This window comes from Siphateles boraxobius, unplaced genomic scaffold (assembly GCF_051911475.1).
Source record: "Siphateles boraxobius isolate OS27281-9 unplaced genomic scaffold, OSU_SipBor_1 18, whole genome shotgun sequence".
Taxonomy (NCBI): domain Eukaryota; kingdom Metazoa; phylum Chordata; class Actinopteri; order Cypriniformes; family Leuciscidae; genus Siphateles; species Siphateles boraxobius.
The window spans coordinates 6,898,880-6,921,704 of record NW_027508788.1 but is presented as its reverse complement, the minus strand read 5'-3'; the positions used below and the strand labels follow the sequence as shown (position 1 = coordinate 6,921,704).

The 22,825-nt window shown below is 38.8% G+C and overlaps 1 protein-coding gene across 16 annotated transcripts in view; it reads left to right on the top strand.

Annotated features, from left to right (window-relative positions):
* Window positions 1-22,825, top strand: part of ncam1a (neural cell adhesion molecule 1a) — a 257,883-nt gene that overhangs the window by 187,710 nt on the left and 47,348 nt on the right. For 9 of the 16 annotated variants that reach the window (XM_077233153.1, XM_077233155.1, XM_077233150.1 and 6 more), the window contains exons 8-9: window positions 1,439-1,581; window positions 16,154-16,183. In XM_077233153.1, the coding sequence (XP_077089268.1) occupies window positions 1,439-1,581; window positions 16,154-16,183 (173 nt within the window). The remainder of the gene's footprint in view (window positions 1-1,438; window positions 1,582-16,153; window positions 16,184-22,825) is intronic. The other 7 variants (XM_077233156.1, XM_077233151.1, XM_077233154.1 and 4 more) reach the window with 1 other exon arrangement.

Here is a 22,825-nt window from a genome sequence, read left to right as displayed (position 1 = left end):
TACATTTGTTACTGTATTACAGTAGTTCATCTTTATCAATGTTAGTTAATAGAAATCCACCTGTTCATTGTTTGCTCATGTTAGTTAATGGTGCATTAACTAATGTTAACAAATACAACCTTTGATTTTAATAATGTATTACTAAATGTTTAAATTAATATTAACTAAGATTAGTACATGCTGTAGAAGTATTGTTCATACTTAGTTCATGTTAACTACAATAGTTAACTAATGTTAACTAATGAACCTTTTTTGGGCTCAAACACAAACAATGTCAAAGCATTCACCAGTTTAAGGCACTCTATAAACAGAAGGTCTTGTCACAGTACAAGGAGGGCGGGGCTTAATAGTCTGGTGATGTTTTCACGTATTCACAGGCTGTGTTATCTTACCTTGTAGGTATTCTGATTACCATTGTTGGTATTTTTATCATTGTTACCTGCAGTAATATATGGTGTGTAATTAAGATATGTTTGTGGTTTTACATATGTGTATATATAATATGTAATTGAGAGTTATGATAACAATAACAATTAAGGAAGCAGCTACTTTTTTTTTTTTTTTAACAGACCGGGTCGGGTCTAAATAATTCTGACTTCTTCCCACTCCGTTTCGAGCAATTGATTGATTTATGTTGTTAAAGTAAGGTGAATTTATCTTGTTGTATATATGGAATGAAATGCTTCTTTATTGCCTTTGTTATATGTCACTATATTGCTCGAAATACAAATTTCATATCATATCATACCTGTGTTTGTTTGTGTGGTCCGCGAGTTGAAAAGGGTTGGAAACCACTGATTTATATGAATAATTATAATGAATAATAATTAAATATATAAATAGTATCTTTAAATGGAATACTACATATTTTCCAAAAACTCTAAATGAAATTGGACTATAAACCAATGGCAACCGATGAGGACAATCTTTTAAGTTCAGGTACAATGTGAATATATTGAGAACTGAATTATTTTTCACTCAGTTCACTTTCTGTATTTTCTCAGTTCACCTTCGTATTGTATCATTGATATCATATTTGCATGAATACAAGTTCTGAAATCTTTATGTCGCAGTTCAAAATGCAATCACAATATTTTTATTCCCAATTGTGTAGATGTTTTCTCCAGCCACCATGGGCACTGCTTCAGAGTGCTTAGATTAGAGCTAAGGCAAATAAAGTAAATCAAAGTGCTACTCCACTGCATTCATTAAACAAAAGATCCTCTTTTGATTTATAAAATAAAGCAATGTGTTGATTAAATATTGAAAATGCCAAGCCAGTGCGGCACTCTCATCTCATCAACTTAAGAGCACTGTTGTGGTATTACGACTATTGTAAAGGCTCAGTAATTGCACAAGAGAAAAATTATTGTTTGTTTTCCTTTAGGAGAGTCTCTGTAGTCTGTTTTGAGTTGTTGTTGTTGTGTGTCTTCAACAGTGCAACCCAAGATCACATTCCTAGAAAACCAGACGGCCTCTGAATTGGAGGAGCAGATCACACTAACTTGCGAGGCCACAGGTGACCCCACTCCCAACATCATCTGGAGCTTCGGTCGTCGGGTCTTCACCGAGAATGAGCAGGTGCTGAGGTTGAGGGATCAGGGGTCAGTGGGCAAAAGGCTTGGTACTAAAGGTCTACGGCTCGAATATACCAGTTGGAACTATATAACGGTAGAGATTTGAATACATTTGACTATTATTTCTATCATGGTTTAGAGTGGTGCAGGAATAACACCAGAACCTAGAAGTCTAATTCACCGTTGGCTCCTTTCCTATGGGGTTTTATAATGGAGGTTTTCAAGTTATAAAATAAAATAAAGTAAAATAAAACCTGTGGTAAACAAAACTTGATGATACTTTTACGTTTTGTTCTACAATGTACACTGCATACACTCACACCCCAAGCTGTCTTATCCAGGGCCTAAAACTAACTTTTTGCCACACCTGCCAATAGTCAAATTCACCAGCCAAAAATATTTTTTACCAGCCGTGACACAAAAACGGGTTATAAAATTGTAGATACAAGTGAAAATTCACATTCCTCTGTTCCAATTTCGATATCACAGCTAAAACTACTCGCTTAACTAATATAAATTAAATAGCCTACATTTTTAAAGACAAGTAAACGGTCAGTGATAAATAAGAACAAGCAATCAAATTACAAGCAATAGCACAAATAAATACAATACAGCAAAGATACAATAATAAACAGTGCTCTTAAGGCAGGTATAAAAGTTTTCAGGTACCAAAATGTAATAAATTAGGATAATCAAATAAATAACACAACACTGCATAGTCTTCATATCCTTTTTAAAGTTCAATAGTAATGAGTAATTTCTTTCTTTGTCCTTTATTGTTTGATTAACATTAAAAACGCAGACAGTATGAGGATGTAGTCGCTTTAAGACCGAATGCAGGTCACACGGATAAAACACAATTTTGAGTGAATTTGTCCATTTAAGTGCAGGAAGGTATAAGAGGGATCAACTTTGCACGTTGTCTCACACGGCTTTCAGGGCGTGTGCTTTGGATCGGATGTTTAAACTTCACTCACAGCGCGTGAGTAACAAATTCCCTTACGCGTGTTACAGTGGTTTTTACATTGGAAAGGCTAAAACTTTCGTGAGGGTGCATCTCTGACCCGTCAGCTGTACAGAGCATTGTCAACGTTTGTTCACGTTCATGTTGTTACAACATTGCATTGTTAGAATTCCAAAAATTGTTACTGGCCAACTGGTGTAAGTGACACACTGACACCGTTTCATATACTCGCCAACACTGATTTTTACTGAGTGTTAAATTTATGCCCTGGTCTTATCTAGTTACTAATTAAAAACGTACATTTTCAAAAATTAACATTATTGCTTCAGAATTCACATTTTTTCTATGGGTGTGTGTAATATACATTGTAGAACAAAACATCAAAGTATATTATGTTTGCCACAGGCTTTTATTTTACACATAAATCGAAAAACCCCATTATAGAACCTCATAGGAAAATCTTGTGAATTGGACGTCTGGGTTACGACGTCATACACGCGCCACTCTATTGAGTGGATGTTTCAGTCTTTTTACAATCAGAATAAGAGCTTGTTTAAAAAAAGAGTGGTGTTATGGAACCGACTCCTTTTGTTGTTACTGTTGCTTACAGTACTTTCTTTCCTGCACCTATTCTGCTGGTTTCAAACAAGGATAGAGAACCGGTTTAATCAAATATGGTTGCCAAAAAGTTTTCTAGTAAGCCATGGAAGCTGTATTGAAATGCCTAATGAAATACTTGTTTCAGAATAAAATCAAACGCTTATCATGTTCAGTCAAACAGAGAGAACATCTCGGTTACGTATGTAACCCTCGTTCTCTGAAGGAGGGAATGGAGACGTAGTCGACGTGTTGACTGATTGGGATCACGCTTAGGGAGTCTGTCATCTTTGAGTACTGTTAAAATGAGCCAATGCACATTGTGGTGCGAGATCTGCATCTCACACTCCGCCCCGTGGCGAGGGTATATAAACGGAAGTGGATGCACACACCAGTTGTTTTTCGCTGAGGAGCCGAGCGAAACCCGGAGTCAGTGGTGGTCCAGCAATAGTGGCGACGGGACTACGTCTCCGTTCCCTCCTTCAGGGAACGAGGGTTACATACGTAACCTAGACGTTCCCTTTATGTCGCTCACGTTCGACATAGTCTGGGATCCCAATTAAAACACCACATAAGTTGGCCGGTCCGAATACCAGGCACGATTCGTTGACTGAAAATGTGTGCAGGTCCCCTACCCTTTTGATAGAGGCCAAACAAGCAGGAGAACTGTTCTTTTAAAAAACGGTTTCTAACTCATCTACCTGAAGTGGCTCAAGGGGAGGTCTCTGAGTGCAGTAGCACCAGAGATAAGTCCCAAGAGGGTATAGAGGGGGCGCAAGGCGGTTCTCTCATTGCTCCCCTCAGAAACCTGACGATCAAGTTGTGCTTCCCCATGGATTGTATCCACTACATCATGATGTATGTCAATTCATAGAGGCAACATACAATTTGAGGGTGGAAGGAGACAGCCCTCGCTCCGACCCATCTTGCAGGAAAAAAAGCACGGAAGGGATCGAACAGCTTCGGGGGTCTTCCCGGAGAGAAGAACACCACTCAACGAACAGCTTCCACTTCAGGGTGTAAGCATGTCTCTTAGAGGGTGCTCTCGCACAAGTGATGGTGTCTATGACATCATTTGTGGTAGATCACCTAGAACCTCCGCGTCCAGTCCTTCCGGGACCAGACATGGATTTTCCACATGCCTTGACGCAGGTGCCAACGGTACCCCATCCCTGAGAACTGTCTCAGAGGAAAGGGTCAGGAAGGGCTGTCGAGAGGAGCATAGGTTCGGGGAAACTAGGTTCGGTTGGGCCAATATGGGGCAACCTGCTCCTTCTCCTCCCTGACTTAGCACAGGGCTGTGCAAGAAGGCACACTGGGGAAACACATATCTGCGGAGCTGTGTGCCAGTGTCTCCGTGCCGAGGGTACTCAGCTCGGTCAGGGAGTAAAACTACTGGCAACGGGACGAGTCCGGAGAGGCAAACCGATGTAACTGTGCGGCCCCGAATTGGTCCTTGAACAGCTGGACCACCTGGGGATGGAGTCTCCCCTTCGTCTTGTCGTGAGGCCTAGCAGGTGGCACGATTGAACAGGCCGGAAAATTAAGTGAAATGAAGCGACCTCAGCAGCTTCTGACTCCAAAGAGGAGGTGGCGGGCAAGTTGCGACAAGCGAGAGAAGCGTAGCCCAACGGTTTGCAGTGTTTGTACAGACCAGTACAAGCTTGCTGAGCAGCGGTGTCTCAAAGCAAGATGTACTGTCAGCAACTCGAGCCAGTTGATGCCAATGCAGTCGGAGGCCCGCCCCGACCTCCGTTACTGCATGCACGTTGTACGTGGCCCCTCAGCCGGTGTTTGGTGGACACTCTTAGTAGGGGTGGATGGCTCGGAGAAACCAAGGTCTGATCACGGGCTGAGGGTTTGGCGGCAGGCCAGGTGATTGTCACACAGAGTGTGCCGCTCTGCCAGGGCTACCTCGGGACTCGGCCGTGAAGCCAGTGCTGAAGCGGTCATCATATGGAGGAAACCATTGCGGCTTTATCTGCCATATGCCCCAGGAGCCTCTGAAAAGGTTTCAGTGGGACCCTTTCTCACTTCTGAAAGCACCGACCAGACAGATTCCTGCTGTCAGGCGTGTTAGACCGAGTCCAGCTCCTTACAGGAAAAAGAGATCCTCAGCCCGTGGCCGAGTTTATTCTTTTCCCAGTTCACCTGAAGACCCAATTGGCTATTTAGCACTCGAAGGGTAGGATTTGTACTGAGACTTTGAACCCTCAAACGCAAAAACACAGGATGGCTTGTGTTGTGGAAGATAGAGATCTGAAGTGCGCGTCCTTCAGGTTGAACACTGTATACCAATCTCAGGGACGGAGCATTCAAAAGTGCATCTCTGCGTTAGCAACTTGAACGGAGGTTTGTACAGGGCCCAAATCAAGAGTCACAGGTCCGAGATTGGCCCCTTGGAGATTGATCCCACCACCTTTCTTGGGTATAACGAAGTACGAGCTATAGAGGCTGGTCTTTATATCGGCTGGAGGAACCGGTTCAGTCGCATCCTTCGCCAGTAGGAGTGCGATGTCCGTGCGCATGACAGGGCACATTCGCTCAACACCGAAGTGTAAAAAACAGCGCTGAACTTGGGCGGACGCCGGGCGAACTAAATTGTACAGGTGCCCCTGTGTTTCGACAGACCGCTCCACCGGAGGGATAGCCTCATAACCCACCACCGCTCCTCCGTCAAGGATAGTGAGGGGGGAGGAGCTACTCAGGCAGTTTCTGACCTGGTAAGCTCTCCATGCACTTTGTGAAAGAAAGGCACTGGGGCGGCGAACTGAGAACCAGCCCCGAGATACCAATGATCCAACCAAAACTGTTCTGGACACGGTGGAGGATTCCACTCGAGCCCGACAGCCTCGGCGGCCCGTTTAACCATAGCTGACATTTCTGGATCTGGCTCAGGCAACGTTACACTCCCAAGGGGGGATAACGCAGCCGAGTCATCATTTCCAACGTTGCACTCCCACTGTAGAACCACCAGCACTGGGAGAGTCTTTCAGAAAAGAACACCGACACACTCGTTGAAAACTTCAACACTCTTCAGAGACATCGACACCGATCAGCTCTGAAACAAAAGACAACTGGTGCGTGCATCCACTTCCGTATTTATACCCGTGCCGCAGGTCGGAGTTTGAGATGCAGATCTCACGCTCCAATGTACATTGGCTCGTTTTAACAATGCTCGAAGATGACAGGTTCCCTAAGTGTGATCCCAATCAGTCAACTACGTCGAACGTGAGCGACTGAAAGGGAACTCATTTTTTTGCTTCAATTAAAATGAGTAATTCTGGGCAGCTAAATGATCTGATGAATATAATTTTCAATAATTAGCTGTATTATTGATAAAGTTTCATTAGTTATACACTACCTTTCAAAAGTTTGAGGTCAGTATAGATTATTTAAGATATTAATAGTTTTATTCAGGATAATCAAAAGTGACAGTGAAGACATATATAATGTTACAAAAGATACCTTGGTGAGCATAAGAGACTTCTTACTAAAATATATATATATATAAAATTCTAACCCCACACGGTAACACTTTATAATAACTGCATGCTATTAATCGTTAGTTAAGCATCAGTAAACAGCTAATTCATCATTTATAAAGCATTAATAGACATTAATAAGCAGTTTATAAATACAGCTATAAATTTTTTTGCCTGGTAAATAATTCTTAAATAACTGGTTTATAAATAAAGCAATACTTCATTTAGAAATGATAAATTGATCATTAATAAAGTATGAAAATACAATTATTAAACACATTATAGATATGCTTTTAAATCAAGAATAAAGCATTTATATCTGCATTTATAAACTGCTTATTAATGTCTATTAATGCTTTATAAATGATGAATTAACTGTTTACTAATGCTTAACTAATGATTAATAGCGTGCAGTTATTATAAAATGTTACCAAAATTTCTGATTTAATCACCCCGATCAAAAGATGCAGCATTTTGTCTAGAGGTTTCAAAACAATACAATTCACATTTTTAGGAGTTCTCCTGATTTCTGTAGGCCTATGTTAATGAGAAAAATACTTTAATGTCTCAGAAGCAGCAGGCTCACCAGTGCTCGGTCTCTCTGCCACTCTGCTCTGCTGGAGTCTGAACTTCTCTGATTTAGTCAAGCAGGCTATCTAATTAACAGCCTCAAAATACTCCATTTCAGTTCATATTTCATCATTGAACAGCGAGCAAGATTCATCGACAGCTGCTAAAAGCTCTTACTGCTTATCAGCCTGATGGGGAACCCCCAACCACTTCAAACTTTATTTTCTCTTCCCCTCTCTCAGAAAAACCTATACTACATGTCCAGTCTTAGCTAGGGAAATGAGAGGTCGTTTTTAGTGGGTTTCGGGCCTGTCACAGATCTCAGTAGGCATTTTTGTCCGCCATGTTTACAAGTCCAGGCATGTTTACAAGTCTCTGAAGCCTCAAATATTTTTTTGGTAATACTTTACATTAAGTGCAAATAGCCCACCTTGTTGGCAGAGGCTATTTACACTAATTCCACACACTGACGTATGGTTAAGTCACACAAAATTACGGAAGTCGCTGCATTGTCAACAGTCACGTAGGGGAAAGGGGCAAGGCAGTTTGAATGCGCTTTTTGCTTGCTCTCGCTCTTAAAATATTCGCAAAGTGGAAATATACTGTCTAACGTGTCTTTAATAATAAAGTGTTTAGGGACACTCTAGTTGTAGGGAGGGCTTTATTGTCCATTTAATAATTTTAATAAATATAATAATTTACACTCTGTTATTATTGCATATCATGTAATGTACAACAACATTGAGGAGCAAATAGTATCTGCCACTATTTATAAGTATAAACAGCATCTAACTATTTACACTTATTGCAATGAAAATACTGCTATTTTTACATAGTGTAAATATAATCTATTGCTTCTTGCACTTAGTGTAAATAGAATCTATTGCTATTTAAACTTAGTATATATATCATATATAGCTAAGAAAATATGCTATTTTCACTTAGTGTAAATAGCATCTATTGCTATTTGCACTTAGTGTAAATAGCCACTGCCATACTTTAATTATATGCATAAAATCCACAAGGCATCATGGGAATTAATCCTTACATAAAATTCTTTATGTATTATTAGAAAATGCCACTGGTCACCCATTTTTTATGCCAGCAGTACTTGGGAAGCAACCAGTTTTCTCTCCTCCTGCTGGTGGGCTAAGGAAGTGGACTATGTAAAAGAACCTTATGTTTACATGTACATCTGGCTCACTATGAAGATGATAGTTGCGTGACAATGGCCCACCAGATTGCCAGCAGCGATATCACCCTGTAGCCCAAGACTGGTTGCCCACTGAAGCTAAGCAGGGTTGAGCCTCGTTAGTACCTGGATGGGAGACCACCTGAGAAAATCAGGTTGCTGGAAGAGGTTTCAGTAATGCCAGTAGGGGGCGCTCACCCTGTGGTCTGTGTGGGTCCTAACACCCAAGTAAATTGACAGGGACACTATACTGTCAAAAAGCACCATCCTTCGGATGAGACGTTAAACCGAGGTCCTGACTCCCTGTGGTCATTTAAATCCCAGGATGTCCTTTAAAAAAGAGAGTAAGGGGGTAACCCTGGCATCCTGGCCAAATTTGCCCATTGGCCTCTGTGCATCATGGCCTCCTAATCATCCTCATATACTGATTGGCTTCATCACTGTCTCCGCTCCACCAATAAGCTGGTGTGTGGTGGGAGTTCTGGCGCAATATGGCTGCCGTCGCATCATCCAGGTTGATGCTGCACATTGTTGATGGTTGAGGAGATTTCCCCCTTCGATGTAAAGTGCTTTGAGTACCCAGAAAAGTGCTATATAAATGTAACAAATTATTATTATTATTATTATTATGATGATGATGTGAGTCATCAGAGAAGAGATGTCATTTCAGAAGGGAGAAGTTATTTTCAATAAATATTATGTGCATATGAATTTTTAAAAATTACTGTATTTTCACAGATACATTGTTTATAATAAATACAAAAAAATTCCATAAAAAATAATAATTGTTGATTGAAGTAAAAATACAGTATCTATGACCAGTAAATTTTGATCTTTGGCTGATATGGGTCAAACAAATTTACATTTGGAGCCTGTGTATGTATGTGTAAGGGATAATCTACAGCTAGGTGTACATTACATGATTTTATAATTTAGCTATTAAGTAGTGAAGCTATTGTATTGACAAAAGTTGCGGGCAGCATTGTCAACAAGTTTCATTGCTTCTGTATTTTTCTGTGTGTTCGCTGACTGGAACAACCTGTGCATTCAACAATTCCAACCAATGAGAATCGAGTATTCAGACAGACCGTGCTGTATGTATATGCCCATATCTTTTGATGGCTGCCTGAGGATTGCCTTAATTTGAAATTTGCAGGCAGTGTGTAATGAGGCGTACCTTAAGTCAATGGGGCCTCATCACCGCATGTCAATAAATTAAATGCGCGATATGTAATAGTGAGTGATCTGTGGTTATGGTCACGTAATGCATAGTCCGAACAGTTTATATAACAGGAACACCACCAATGTAAAATAATTTCCATTGATTTTTTTTTCTATATCTGTCCTTGTATAGGCAAGAGAGCATGAGGGTGCATCTCAATGTGAACAGCCTGTAATCTGTGAATGTGTCCTCGCTAGTGTTTCAAGCTAGAGTGAACACATCATGTATACACGCAAATGGTCGGTGTCTCTTCAGAGTACTCGTCCACATTCATGGTACTAGTAATGTGTATTATATGTAGCTAGTTTATATTGTAATGCTTAATATTGGAAACAACCCCAATCATTTCATTAAACATCTTACCTTTGTGTATTTAAGATGGGTTGGAGGTTATCTTAACTTTGAGAAGTTTTTTTACAATTATTTTTAAGAACATTCCTTTCGGGAATATGAATACTTCTTAAATTGTCTTAAGCACATCTTGAGAAAAAAAGATACGAACATTCTTGAGAAAAGATTTTGGGAATACAATATGGAAAATAAGAGGAAAATAAAATTTTATACCCGAGGTCCTTTAGTAGGTGAGCTGGTGTATTAATACAGATATGATGAGTCAGGAGCATGTCTGCAGTCTACTTAAATCCTCTGTCTCTAATACATGTCCTGTATTCCCAACCACAAATTTCCAGGATCTGAATAAGTCAAAAATGCACAGAAACCTCAGAGAAGTCAGAAAGCTGTGACTACCAAATGAGCAATGTCTGAGTTGGACTGGAACAGATTGGTCTCCCCTGAACTCTACAAGAAAGTACATTATGGAAGATTCTCTGTCTGCTTTTTGTTCTGCCTGTTTGATGAAATAGCCATGGTCATGGCAAGAGAGTTCACAAAGATGGCACGTTCTGACATAAGAGCCACGTTTTTGATTATTCATCCAGAAGGAAAGGCCATTAAAGGGATAGCTGAATTAAAAAAATAAAATTCTGTTATCATTTGCTCACCCTCACCTTGTTCCAAACCTGAACGCTGTTTGTTTTTTCAGCTGAACACGAAATTAGAACTTTGATTCATTTTTCCATACATCGAGAGTTCATAGTGACCACATAGGCCAAGCTCCTAAACAGACCAAATACACAATAAAATAATGACTGAAATTGATAAACAGACCTCAGTGCATTGTGCACTGAAAATTTTCATATTCACAGCACCTCGAGAGCAGCTTTTAAATCAAATATGGCACCAACACTGTAAATGTTTCATGAGCATTAAATCAGGATTTAAGAATGATTTCTGAAGGATCACGTGACACTGATGACTGCTGAAAATTCAGCTTTGGATTCATCACAGGAAAAGATTACTTTTTAAAATATATTATAATCGGCGGGAAAAACGAATTTAAGTTGTAATAATAATTCACAATATTACTGTTTTTACTGTATTTTGATCAAACATATGCAGCCTTAGTGAGAATAATAGGCTAATGTCTATAGAAGCTTCTTAAACATAATCTTAGTCACTAAAATAGTCACTATGAACTGCCATTGTATGGGGAAAAATGTGTAAGAAGAAAATTCTTTGTTTGTGTTGTACAGAAATAAGCACCAGCAAATGGGTTCGGAATGACATGAGAGTGAGTAAAAAAAAAAAGACAAAATTTGAATTTGAATGAACTATCCCTTGAAAACAATAGTTACTCAGAGGTATGCATTGAAAATCACATGAGTCAAGGGACTTAACATTAAATGAAGATGAGGACTTCTGTGGAGTCGCTGTCCCTTCATTTATAATTCAAGCCACTCTCTCTGGGACCTAGTGAGCTATCCTTGAAACAGTTACTGTATGAATCATACAATCCAAAGAGTCATTTCAGAGCTGCTGGCTTATTGTGGAGTCCAGCGCCAAGCTGCCCTTTCTCTAAGGATAGTCTCTTAATGGCACCCCTGCTGATCTGAGGTTAGTACGGTCCATGCTATGCTCTGCTAATGCTTTAAACAGACTACCCTGAGTCTATGCACTCAGAACCATTAACACGCACCCTGCCGGGATAACCATGTTGCAGAAACACCTGCAAAAAAAACCTTTTAAGATTTGTTATTTCTCTCATGTGTCTGTGAAAGTTTATTTTCATGGACAGATAATCTTGCTGTTCTTTACAGAATTGTGTCATCCCGAGTCTGTTTATATGCATGCAGAGAGTAATAAGACCGAGGTTCTGTTTTAAAGGTCAACAGGAAAGTTTGTGACCTGGATTGTGTTTTAAGAGAAGAGGGTCGACTTGCCAAGATAGCAGAAGCAGGTGCCAAACACAAGGTTTTAACCCCCTGTAACCTTTTGACAAGCTGTCAGTGGGCAAGTGATTAAATCAATAGAGGAATAAAGGATGTCAAGCCACTGTAAAACAAGAGTGGCCTGTAAATTCACATGGACTTGTAGGAACTAAGGTTTAGTTGTCTAACAAATGTCAGTCATATTTTCAAGTGTCATTTCCTGTAGTTTCAGCCCAGAGTCTGATGAAAGGCTATTGTCTGATGCATATTTGACAAAAAAATGGCTAGCACTTACTCTATCTCACAAGTTTTTCTGTTTTTTTTTTTTTTTTTTTTTTTTTTTACAGTTTTCTATACAAGCCTGTTACCACCTTATAAAAATAAATAAGGTGATAATGAGATACATTTTAAAATATTAAATCAAGTCACAGTTGTGAAATATAGGGGCAGATTTACTAACAGCTTGCTCCAGTGCAAACCTTTTTTTGGTGTTAAAAAAAATTGTGTCAGGATTTACTAAATACACGCAGTGAACAATTAGCGCTGAAAAGGTGTGGACTGGGTTATTTTTTGCGGATGACCTTATTGAATTTGCATTTATAAGAGTTTCTCTTTCAGACGCAAAATTTACAGGAGGATAGTATTTAAATGAATCATGCAAGGTGATTTACTAAGGTTTGTGCTAGTCAATTTATTGATATTTGCGCTATTATTTACCCCCCCCCCAAAAAAGCATGTCTTAAACCAGATGCTAATTTGCGCTGCTTTTGGTAGATTGCATTGGTCTTCTTGGGACGCATTATGGAAATGAACTTTCCAATCCCATTGGCACTTTTTTTTTTTTCTGCGTTCTCATGCGTTCCAATATACCCTGTTTAGTAAATGTGGCCCAAAAAAGACATATTGTGAAAAATAAAGTCACAATTAGAGCACAAATTCTGAGAATGGGACGCCATACTTGGCTACACGCCACAACACTTTCCCTTTAACTTTCAGTTAGAAGAAATAGTTAATAAGTAAAATTTTACTCTGAGGTGGAATAAGGCTTTTATTGTTTTTCATACATTTATGCAAATTTTTCCTGTCAACTCTGATCACTTCAGATATCAATCAAACTATTTCATCCTGTCTAAGTGGGCAGTACTTTGTCAGAATAAGCTGCAAAGTTGACCAGACAGATGCAGTTATTCAAAGTCTGGCTACATGAGACAACTTTTAACTGTCATCCGACAAACGACTAAATTGATTCACTTAGAGACAAAGACCTGAGTGGTTTAAAAAATGCTGTGCTTTGTTCAAGTGAACCTAACGGTTTTAAAATATTTAGCTTGAGCTCAGCAGACTACAGTAGTTTCTTTAATCACAAATTATTCTCCTTGATCAGTGTCACATTTCATAATGGATCCTGAAATCCCACTTATCTGCGACAGATTCCCAAACTGTGTGATTAGCGGTCGAAATAATAGAATGCTGCCTTCATGACGAGCAAGCTTTCATGGAATCGTTGTCATTCTGTCATAAGTCAAATGGGTAGGTTGTCTGCTATTCATGTCTGTTTGATTTATCAGTGGTTGGAGTCACGTCCTCAACAGCCTCTATTGTGAGTCATGCAAATTCTCGGCGATGCAATTCCAGATGTCAACGTCATTGATTGATTTCTGGTTAACAAATGAGTGGAAGGTATAAAATCCTTCACTGAAAACTACTCATCACTGTCCCGTTCAAAGAATACAGGGATCTATGTTGTCAAATGGAAGAATGGCTCTCGTTAAGGTTCAAAGCTGCTGCCTGTGACTTATGGGGACATAGACAAAATGAATGAGGTGATCACAGTTAGCATCACAGGCAGTAGATCTTGGACCTATTGCTTTGGTGTCGAGGTGTGCATCATTTCAAATGTATTCCTATTGTGTTATTAATTATTGATGGACTGCCATTATTGCAGTGGCATTTTGATGGATTGTGGGGGGATGGGGGGGACGGGGTCTGACCTTTCTCATCATCAGCAAGATCGTATGCATGTCACCTGGATGTTTGAGCATCCACTCATGTTTGAGTCATATGATTTACTAGCCTGCAAAAAGCTTATATGTGTCCTTTTCCATCCAGTATGATTGTTGTTCAGGGTAAAAAAGAAATTGTCACACTTGATGTTTTGAATATGTGCCTCTCGTCGTGTGTGACACAAGATTAGTTCAAGGTCATATATATATATATATATATATATATATATATATATATATATATACATGGGCGAAAAGAAATGCATCGGGGGCAAGAAAAAATCAAGAGTTTTTTGTACATGCATCAGCAAATTATTCTTTTAGTTTGAGTTTGCTTGTTACTTGTTTATTTACCTTCTTGTTTATTTACTCATTTATTTAATAATTTGCTTAAAGACCCCTGTGGTGAAAATCAAGTTTTTAATGTTGTTTATAGGTCTATGTGGTATTTTTTTATATGCTTTAAGACAAACCATGTGCAAATTCATAAATCAACGCTATTGCTAAGTATTTTCTCCTTAAAATTGCAGTGATTTAAAGACAGTCTCAAAATCTGTGAAATCGCTGGTGATTCTGACGTCAGAAACAAGAGGCGGGACTAATTTGCATATTCATAGAACCACGTATACTTAATGAGGCCAACGGTGTAGAGTTGCATTTAAGCTATTTTAAGGCATGAAGAAAAAGAATTTCAAGGGAAACATGTTTAAATATGTAATTTTGGTGATCAAAAATGAGTTTTAAGGGATAAAATTATTGACTACAGGGGGACTTTAATTTATTATCTTGGGAAATGATGCACACGATTGCGAATCATTGTCCATTGTTTTGCAAGCAACATGGTGATAAAGAAAAATGCCATGTCGCAATATTAAAAATATTTTTCCATTTTAAACAATGATGGCAAGCCAGTGGATATCATATCACGCCAGCAATGTGCAATCTTTGTGTGAGAGTCATGCTGGTGAAGAAGTCTTAAACCACAGTCAATTATTCACTACAGAAACTAAGTAAAAACTAACCGAGCTTTAGGCATCTGACGCTGCATTAATAGCGCATATTCTCTCCGAGACGATAGGAGATTAATCAAATTGAAAAAAAAATATTTTAATGAATCGAGAAGCATTTCATGTTGAACAAATTGTTTTTGATGAGGAGCTAATCTAACTAATCTTTTTATCCTCATAGCGCGTCGGTTATATGGTGATGCGCTATGAAATTATTGTAGTATTCATTTAATAATAAAAGTAGCCTAATAATAATTAGGTAACACTTTACAATAAGGTTCATTAGTTAACATTAGTTAATGTATTAAGTAACATGAACTAACAATGAGCAATACATTTGTTACAGTATTTATTAATCTTTGTTAATGTTAGTTAAAAATGTAGCTGTTCATTGATTGTTCATGTTAGTTCACACTCACAGTGCATTAACTAATGTTAACAAATACAACTTTTGATTTTAATAATGTATGAGTAAATGGTGAAATTAATATGAACTAAGATTAATAAATGCGAAAGAAGTGTTGTTCATTCTTAGTTCATGTTAACTAGTTAACTAATGAACCTTATTGTAAAGTGTTACAAATAATTGTTATTATTTTTTAATAAATAATCATGCATGCCCGTCCACTACGCCACTGTGAAGGGCTAAATGGCATCAACGGCACCACCTGGCATGGCATCAAAGCAGTTGACTGTTTTTTTATCCAAATCCACATGAATGGCCCGTTCAATGTTCCGTAGCCTACTGCAATCTCCTGTCTCATGGTGTTTCTCTTGTGTGATTTCAGTCGGTGCAAGCAAGAAAAATGTATTCCACACGATGCAGTGTTCATCGGCACAGTCAAGATGAACATAAAGAGGTGTCCAACGTTTACTAGAGAGTAGACTAGCTTTGAACGGGCCATTCATGTGGATTTGGATCTCGCTACGTGCGCTGTCTGTGAAGGCCTGACTAGCTGATGGCTCACATCGCGAAACTCCATGACAAATATGTCGCCCATGTATATACTGTATATATTATACACACACACATATAAACAAATACAAAGTAAAAAGTCAGTTTATTATTTAGAGGTCTATTGCCTGTGGGTATGGTACAATTACTAAAATAAAATTTGATTTGATTAAACTCTTTGGAGCTTCACAAGCTGTCTGCTCTGAATAACGTGCATGTGCGATGCCTGTATAATTGAGCGCCTGCTGATTTTTCTTTTTAAGGCTTTTTCACATTTGTGTCATGTTTTGCTTTACATGTATCTATCCTCCCAGGCTTCATGGACTCGACCTGAGAAACACAAGGTAGGGCTGCTTCAAACGTAGCCAGGATGCTCACTAATCCTAGAGAAGCCCTTTATCACTCTAGAACATCAAGTGTTGGCTCTCTTTTACCCTCGAAATCCTGTAGACACACACACACACCCACACACGTCACATCTGATGAAATGGCATCCCTTGTCTACAATGATTGTAATGTCATTCCTTTTCTTTATAGGCAGGATATTGCACATTTTTGGATAGCTTCTGTAAACATAAATTGTGACAATCCTATTTGGTCTTTCTAAGCTGTGAAGTTTTTATTTCTTCTCATTTCTTGGTAGAATAACTGAGCCCTTTTTTTCCCTTTATGAAATCCCCTTGGACAAACTTTCTCAAGGGACTGAGGAAGAAAATAAAGAGAGGGTGTTAGAGCAAGGGCTTCAAGCCTTGAAACATGCCAGGTATTTCTTTAGAGTATGAGCCAACACTCAGTGTTCTCCCATAGATTCAGAGAGGGGAATGTAGCAGCACTAAAGGAGACACTAACACAGCTATAACCAACTCCAGTTTCAGACAGCACAAGCTTCTGTTAACATAAATAGACTAACCCTCACTTATGCCATACCAAAACTCGTACGCCACATGTCAGAGATGAATACAATAACTTAAATGGTCAACATGGAAAACGATTTACTTCTGTAATGTCATATTTGTGTCGCAGGGTGTATTTGTAGACTGTATGTTATCCATTTGTTGATGGGAAAAGATGCATACCGGACCAAATGTTTGCTAAAATATTGGCTTGTTATTGGTGAACATCGTCCAAAAGCTTGCATGGCCTGTGACGTCAGTGGAAAGGGAAAATACATTATGATTATTAAGAATAATAGACCAGGAACTTGCATTAAGAATAAAGTAAATAGGTTCGTTTTGATTTCATGTCGACTTAAGCTGTATATGCACAGTATGAGCAAGTGATTGCATGCTTGAATCTGAAATGTTATTCTTTTACTTGCTTTATTCATCTGTCAGAGAAAGAATTCATCTGTGTTCTGCACTGCTGATTAAGAATGATTCAGATGCTGTGTGGATTCGGATTGTGTGGGAAGGACTGTTTATCTGATCTGCTGAGATGAAAGGATGCAGTTATGGGATTGCCCACACATCACTTCATGTTTTTAATCCTCAGGATTACAGATAAAAAAACACCATTGTGTTTGGCTTTAAACATGTGCTTTTCCTCTGAGTCAAAGACAAGGAAATTACTCCATCAAGAGTATTGGAATAGTTAAGAGATTGTGAGTTAAAGACTAAAAATTCAGGAGTACAATCTTTTTACATTATAAACAGTACTGACTCGAGTGCCTTTGAATGCTCATTGCTCACACATACTGTGCGCTTGCGCTGTGAAGTGCATTCATGCCTCCATGTAACGCTTCATGCACGAACGGTCAAATGCACTTCTTGTTCAAAATGCCCATCACGCCGATGTGTTAATGTAAAAACAGTTGTTGGATATGTCTTTAGCAAATGCAAACAGGTGGATAAAATTATGTGTGATGTGCTAGAATATCAATACTTCTGCTTTGAAATGTTAATGGACCTGCCACACAATTGACCGGAAAAAGAGAAAACCACGGCCTGTTCACAGCTGCATAACTTTAGTAGTTTTAATAAACCCTCTAAAATCAAACATGAGCACAAAGTTAAGCCTAAAAAATAAACTGTACTGTTACTGGTACATACTCAATTGGCAGTGAATCAGTTTTAATGTGTTATATCTAATAATCATGCAAGATTATGCTAAGCATTATATATATATATATATATATATATTATGTGAATCATGAATAATTTCACTTCCATTGATTTCTGCAATTCTGATATTTTGACAGCCCTTCTAGAAGTTAATATATAATTTCCTCTCTCTAATAGTAACAATGTCAGTAACCGGCATGTACTACAGTATATTACCTTTTTCAAATGTAATTTTCATTCAATCGTGGAATGTCCATCCTGCTCACTGTCTAGACTTTGACTCCTGCAGACCAGCTCAGGGCAACTATTTCTCAACATGTCTTGTATCAATTACAAGCTAGGCCATCTTTATCAAAAGTTCAGATTTATTTTCATCCGCTTTTGGACACACTGTGATCCATCTTGTCTGTGCTAGAATGCTAGCGTGAAATGTGAAGTGCAGGACACCTTTTGACTCACTTTCCACACAGACAGTCAGCAACACCTTTTTTAACGTTGTCTCTGTCAGTGCAGTAATACAATTATGATTGCCATCACCTACTATTTTCTATGGGAAAATAAAAAAAACTTTTTTTTACACACGAAAGACCTTGTATGTGAGCTCTGGTTTTGATCCACCGTTGGTTGTCTGCTCTTTCAGGAGAAACGGATGGGGTTCCTGCGTTCTCTATTAGGCAAGATAAGATACGCACCGACCCGCGATTGCATTTCTGTGCTGAAACGTAAGCCGAAACATTCTCTCTCTCCTCGCTTCTGTTTTCTGCTACATTTGACAACCGACGAGGAGGTAGAGGCACAAAGTGATTTGCCGGAAGCGTTCAAGGTTAACTTTCAAAGAAATCGTGAAGGTTTATATGCGACCAGCCCTACGTACACACATAAAACAGGAGAGACGCTGCGTATGCTGGCTTACTGTCAATTACTATGCAACGGGAGGGGACCCGCTCGACAGACCTGCATGCTAACAGCCCTCTGAACGTGAGGCACAAGCAGGATGGAATTTATGGTCGAGACCCTGGTTGTTACTTAAAGCACTCAATCCCTCAGATCGTGACTAAGCCACCACACCTTAAATCAAGTTTGGGAATTGATTGGATTTCAGCGCTGCGCACACTCCATTCCGCTCGCAGTCAAATTTCTCACTGACCATTGAACAGGCACTTTATAAATGAAGTGCCACTGCAGGTTTCAGAAATGTCTTATTTCCCGGATGTCTTTTTCATGCTGTCAGGGGACCGTCTGTGGCACTGATGAAAGGTGCACGCTAATGTTCACATTTTGCCGTAGCTTCATTTAAAGAAAAATGTGAATCATACGCTGAGCTGTCTGCTGTCAATGCTGAAAGCAGCATTCCATTTTCAATTCAGTACGCATGTACATCCAATAACAACGTCGTAGCGTAAGTAAAACAAAGTATGCTCCGCTAAGCACGAAAAATGTAGAGTGCATCTGGCTCTCACAGGCTTATTTTATTCATTCTGCTGCATTGAATACTCGTTATGAATGTCAACAATGCTTATTGTTAATATCAAGGTGTGACGGCTACACATTTTTCTCCCTAAATGTCCTGTAGCTAATGAACGGGATTGAGTATCCGTGTGATTATCGTGGCTGTTGGCTTCAGCATAGGAGCAACTCATGTTTGTTAACTGAGTAATATGGTGTCAGATGGCATGACTAATAAATCTATTTAAACGTGTCATGGAAGAGGCTGCACTCTCTGATTAACATGGGTCACATTATGCGAGTCAGATGCATTCAGTCAATTAATATTTTTGTAAATTACATCAGTGTCATTAAACTGTGGATTTCCATTTAATTTCTTCTTTTGAAGTTTACAACGTGGAACCAACATGTCACTAACGAACAGTATGGGTAACATATGGTTAGTTGATGCATAACATGTCCATGGACTTTTTTTCAGTCCCATTCACAAGGTGCTTAACTCTCAATGTGTAGCCAATTAAATCGAGAGCCAAAATAAATATTAGATAATTTATAATTATTATAAATATGGAATAATCAATAAACTATATATTAAAAAAAAATTTTTTTAAATTGCCTCAAGTTAAAAAACTGAGATCCCCTAAAATGTTAAAGGAGAACTCCGGCGCAAAATGAACCTGGGGTGTAATGACACATTACACACGTACCGAGTCGACTGTTCTCTGGGATTTGTTTTCATGATAATCGAGTGTAAAGAGTTTTATCTCTAAAAACTGTTTAGCTTATAACACTAGTATATGGGGCATATAATAAGTAAAAAGAGATCGCTAGTTAATACCACTAACAAGGCTCAAAATAGCCCCACACTAACACGGTAGCTTAATGAGGGTCTCTACATACAAACCGAAGCACTGAGAACTTTGTAAGTGTACAGACAGTTTAATAATATACTTTATAAAGACAGTACCATCACGGAGCCATCTTTGGAAAACAGTCTCGACCAGTCGAACCACGAACGCCGTGCTACGAGCTGAACTGTGACTTGGAATCTCACAGTTCAGCTCACTTAGCACGGCGTTAGTGGTTCGACTGGTCGAGGCTGTTTTCCAAAGATGGCTCCTGCCTGTATACGCGATGGTACTGTCTTTATAAAGTATATTATTATTAAACTGTCTGTACACTTACAAAGTTCTCAGTGCTTCGGTTTGTATGTAGAGACCCTCATTAAGCTACCGTGTTAGTGTGGGGCTATTTTGAGCCTTGTTAGTGGTATTAACTAGCGATCTCTTTTTACTTATTATATGCCACATATACTAGCGTTATAAGCTAAACAGTTTTAAGAGATAAAACTCTTTACACTCGATTATCATGAAAACAAATCCCAGAGAACAGTCGACTCGGTACCAATGTGTTATTACACCCCAGGTTCATTTTGCGCCGGAGTTCTCCTTTAAGGGCCATTCAGACACGGCGTTTAAGACACGGCGAACATGATTTCACCAATACAACATGTTCCTGGATCAAAATCTTTGTTGATCCTGGAACAACGTTCCTATCAACCAATCAGATTTGAGGGACACGTTTACAGTTTATGTCTAGTTTAGGCTTACAACCAGAGTTAGGTGCTGTGTTATTCATCTATCATCCCCCTCGGACTTTAGGGATAACTTATGGGTAGGGTTAGGTTAGGTTAGGTTAGGTTAGGTTAGGTTAGGTTAGGTTAGGTTAGATTAGGTAAGGTTTGGTTTGAAAATGTCATGCTCTTGAGAAAAAAACAAATGTAATGTTCTTACATTTCATTTTTTTTTATTTTTTTTTAATAATAATTTGTGGCATCTTAGGGCTTTAGTTGGAAACTGTACATCTTAAAGTAGGTCCTTTAACTTGTCACCATTTACTTTTTAAACACTTTTTTTTTTACCTTCACTTCATTTTAAATGGTTATGTGGTGTGACAAATGAAAAGTACAAATAGTCCATGCTGTTCTCAATAAGCATGAGGTCATAAATGCTGCATGTTTAATAAGTATGAAAGAATTAGCAGGGTAAAGATGTAAATTCGCTCCTTTTGGAAGCTGATCTGAAGGGCCTTTTTAGTTGCTTTTAAAATCTTGTGAAACTACCAAGAAAGCTAAAAAGAAAGGCTTTGAAATGCAAACAACGCAGAGCCACGATGAATTGCATGCTGGGTTTTCATTGTAACAGCTGGAACTACTATTGATTGCCGAATTCAAAGCCCCTTCAACCATAGGATGTCAGATCACCATAGTAACCAGAGATGGTCAGCAGAGTAAATGCAGAATGAGCTAAAGAGCATGTGCTTGTGTGCGGGATGGAGCCGAGGAGGAAAACTGTTAGCAGATTGTCCCAGCTGTGCTGTTTAAATAGGCTTTAAAGTGGCCCCTGCTGTGTGGTCCACTTCATTATTGATCCCTGCCTCACTGTCTCCCAAAATACCCCCCTGAGCCCAAAGACAGAGGCTGAAACAAAGAAATACCGTCCCTCTTCCATTCAACTGGCGTCTGTAGTTGTGTGAAGGAATGATATAAAGAATCTGGATAATTTTTCACCGAAGAAATGAAAAAATGTCATAATTTTCTCTCCCTCTTGACTTTCCAAACCTGTACGACAGACCTAAAGTTGTTACTCACTGGAACACCTTTCCTTGGTTTGATTGAATCATTCTTTTGTGTCGTATCTTTTCAGTGAATCAGTTGAATGATTTCTGCTTCTTTCATTAAGAGGTAAATGTCAAGATTTTATTTGAAATTATTACATTTAATCGGTTTCTCCTCCCAAATAACTTGGAATATATAGAAGTTAAATGGACTACTTTTACAATACTTTTATGGTTCTTTTGTGTCTGTTGTGAAGCCTCAGTATGTCGTCTTTTGTGTTTCATGCTGTATAAGAATGTCACAGGTTTGGAACCAACATGAGGGTGAGAAAATGAAGACATTTTTCATTTTTATTCCATTTTTGGGTGAGCTTTAACTCTTCGGGGTCGCCGATCACGCTGGCGTGATCAAGTTACATGACCAGTTTAAGACGTCGAAGCATAAAAACAAAGTCACGTTGAGCGCTGCCGTCCAATTCTGTCGAAAGTGCTGGCTTGAAATTCTATTTTACTTTTTGTTTTGTGTTGATAGACCAAGTAAAAACGGAGATATGCTCATTTAAACTTTATATAAAAAAATACTGACGCGTTCGTAAAAGAACGCCAGATGGGATGCGACAGGCGTTGCATTTATTCTAATAACTTCGTCGGTTTTTGTCATAAAACAAAACTGAGAAAAATGTGTGAATCTGCTGACTCTGCTATTCAGGCTGCACATTTTAGGGAAAGGAGGAGGAGCCAACTGAGCAAAGACGCGAAATTGAAACGCAGAGGATTTACGGAGTTGATAAAGAGAGACATATATACGTTATATATAGAGAGAGATTATTGCTAGTTTTTGGAAGAGTTTGAGTAGATTTTGAG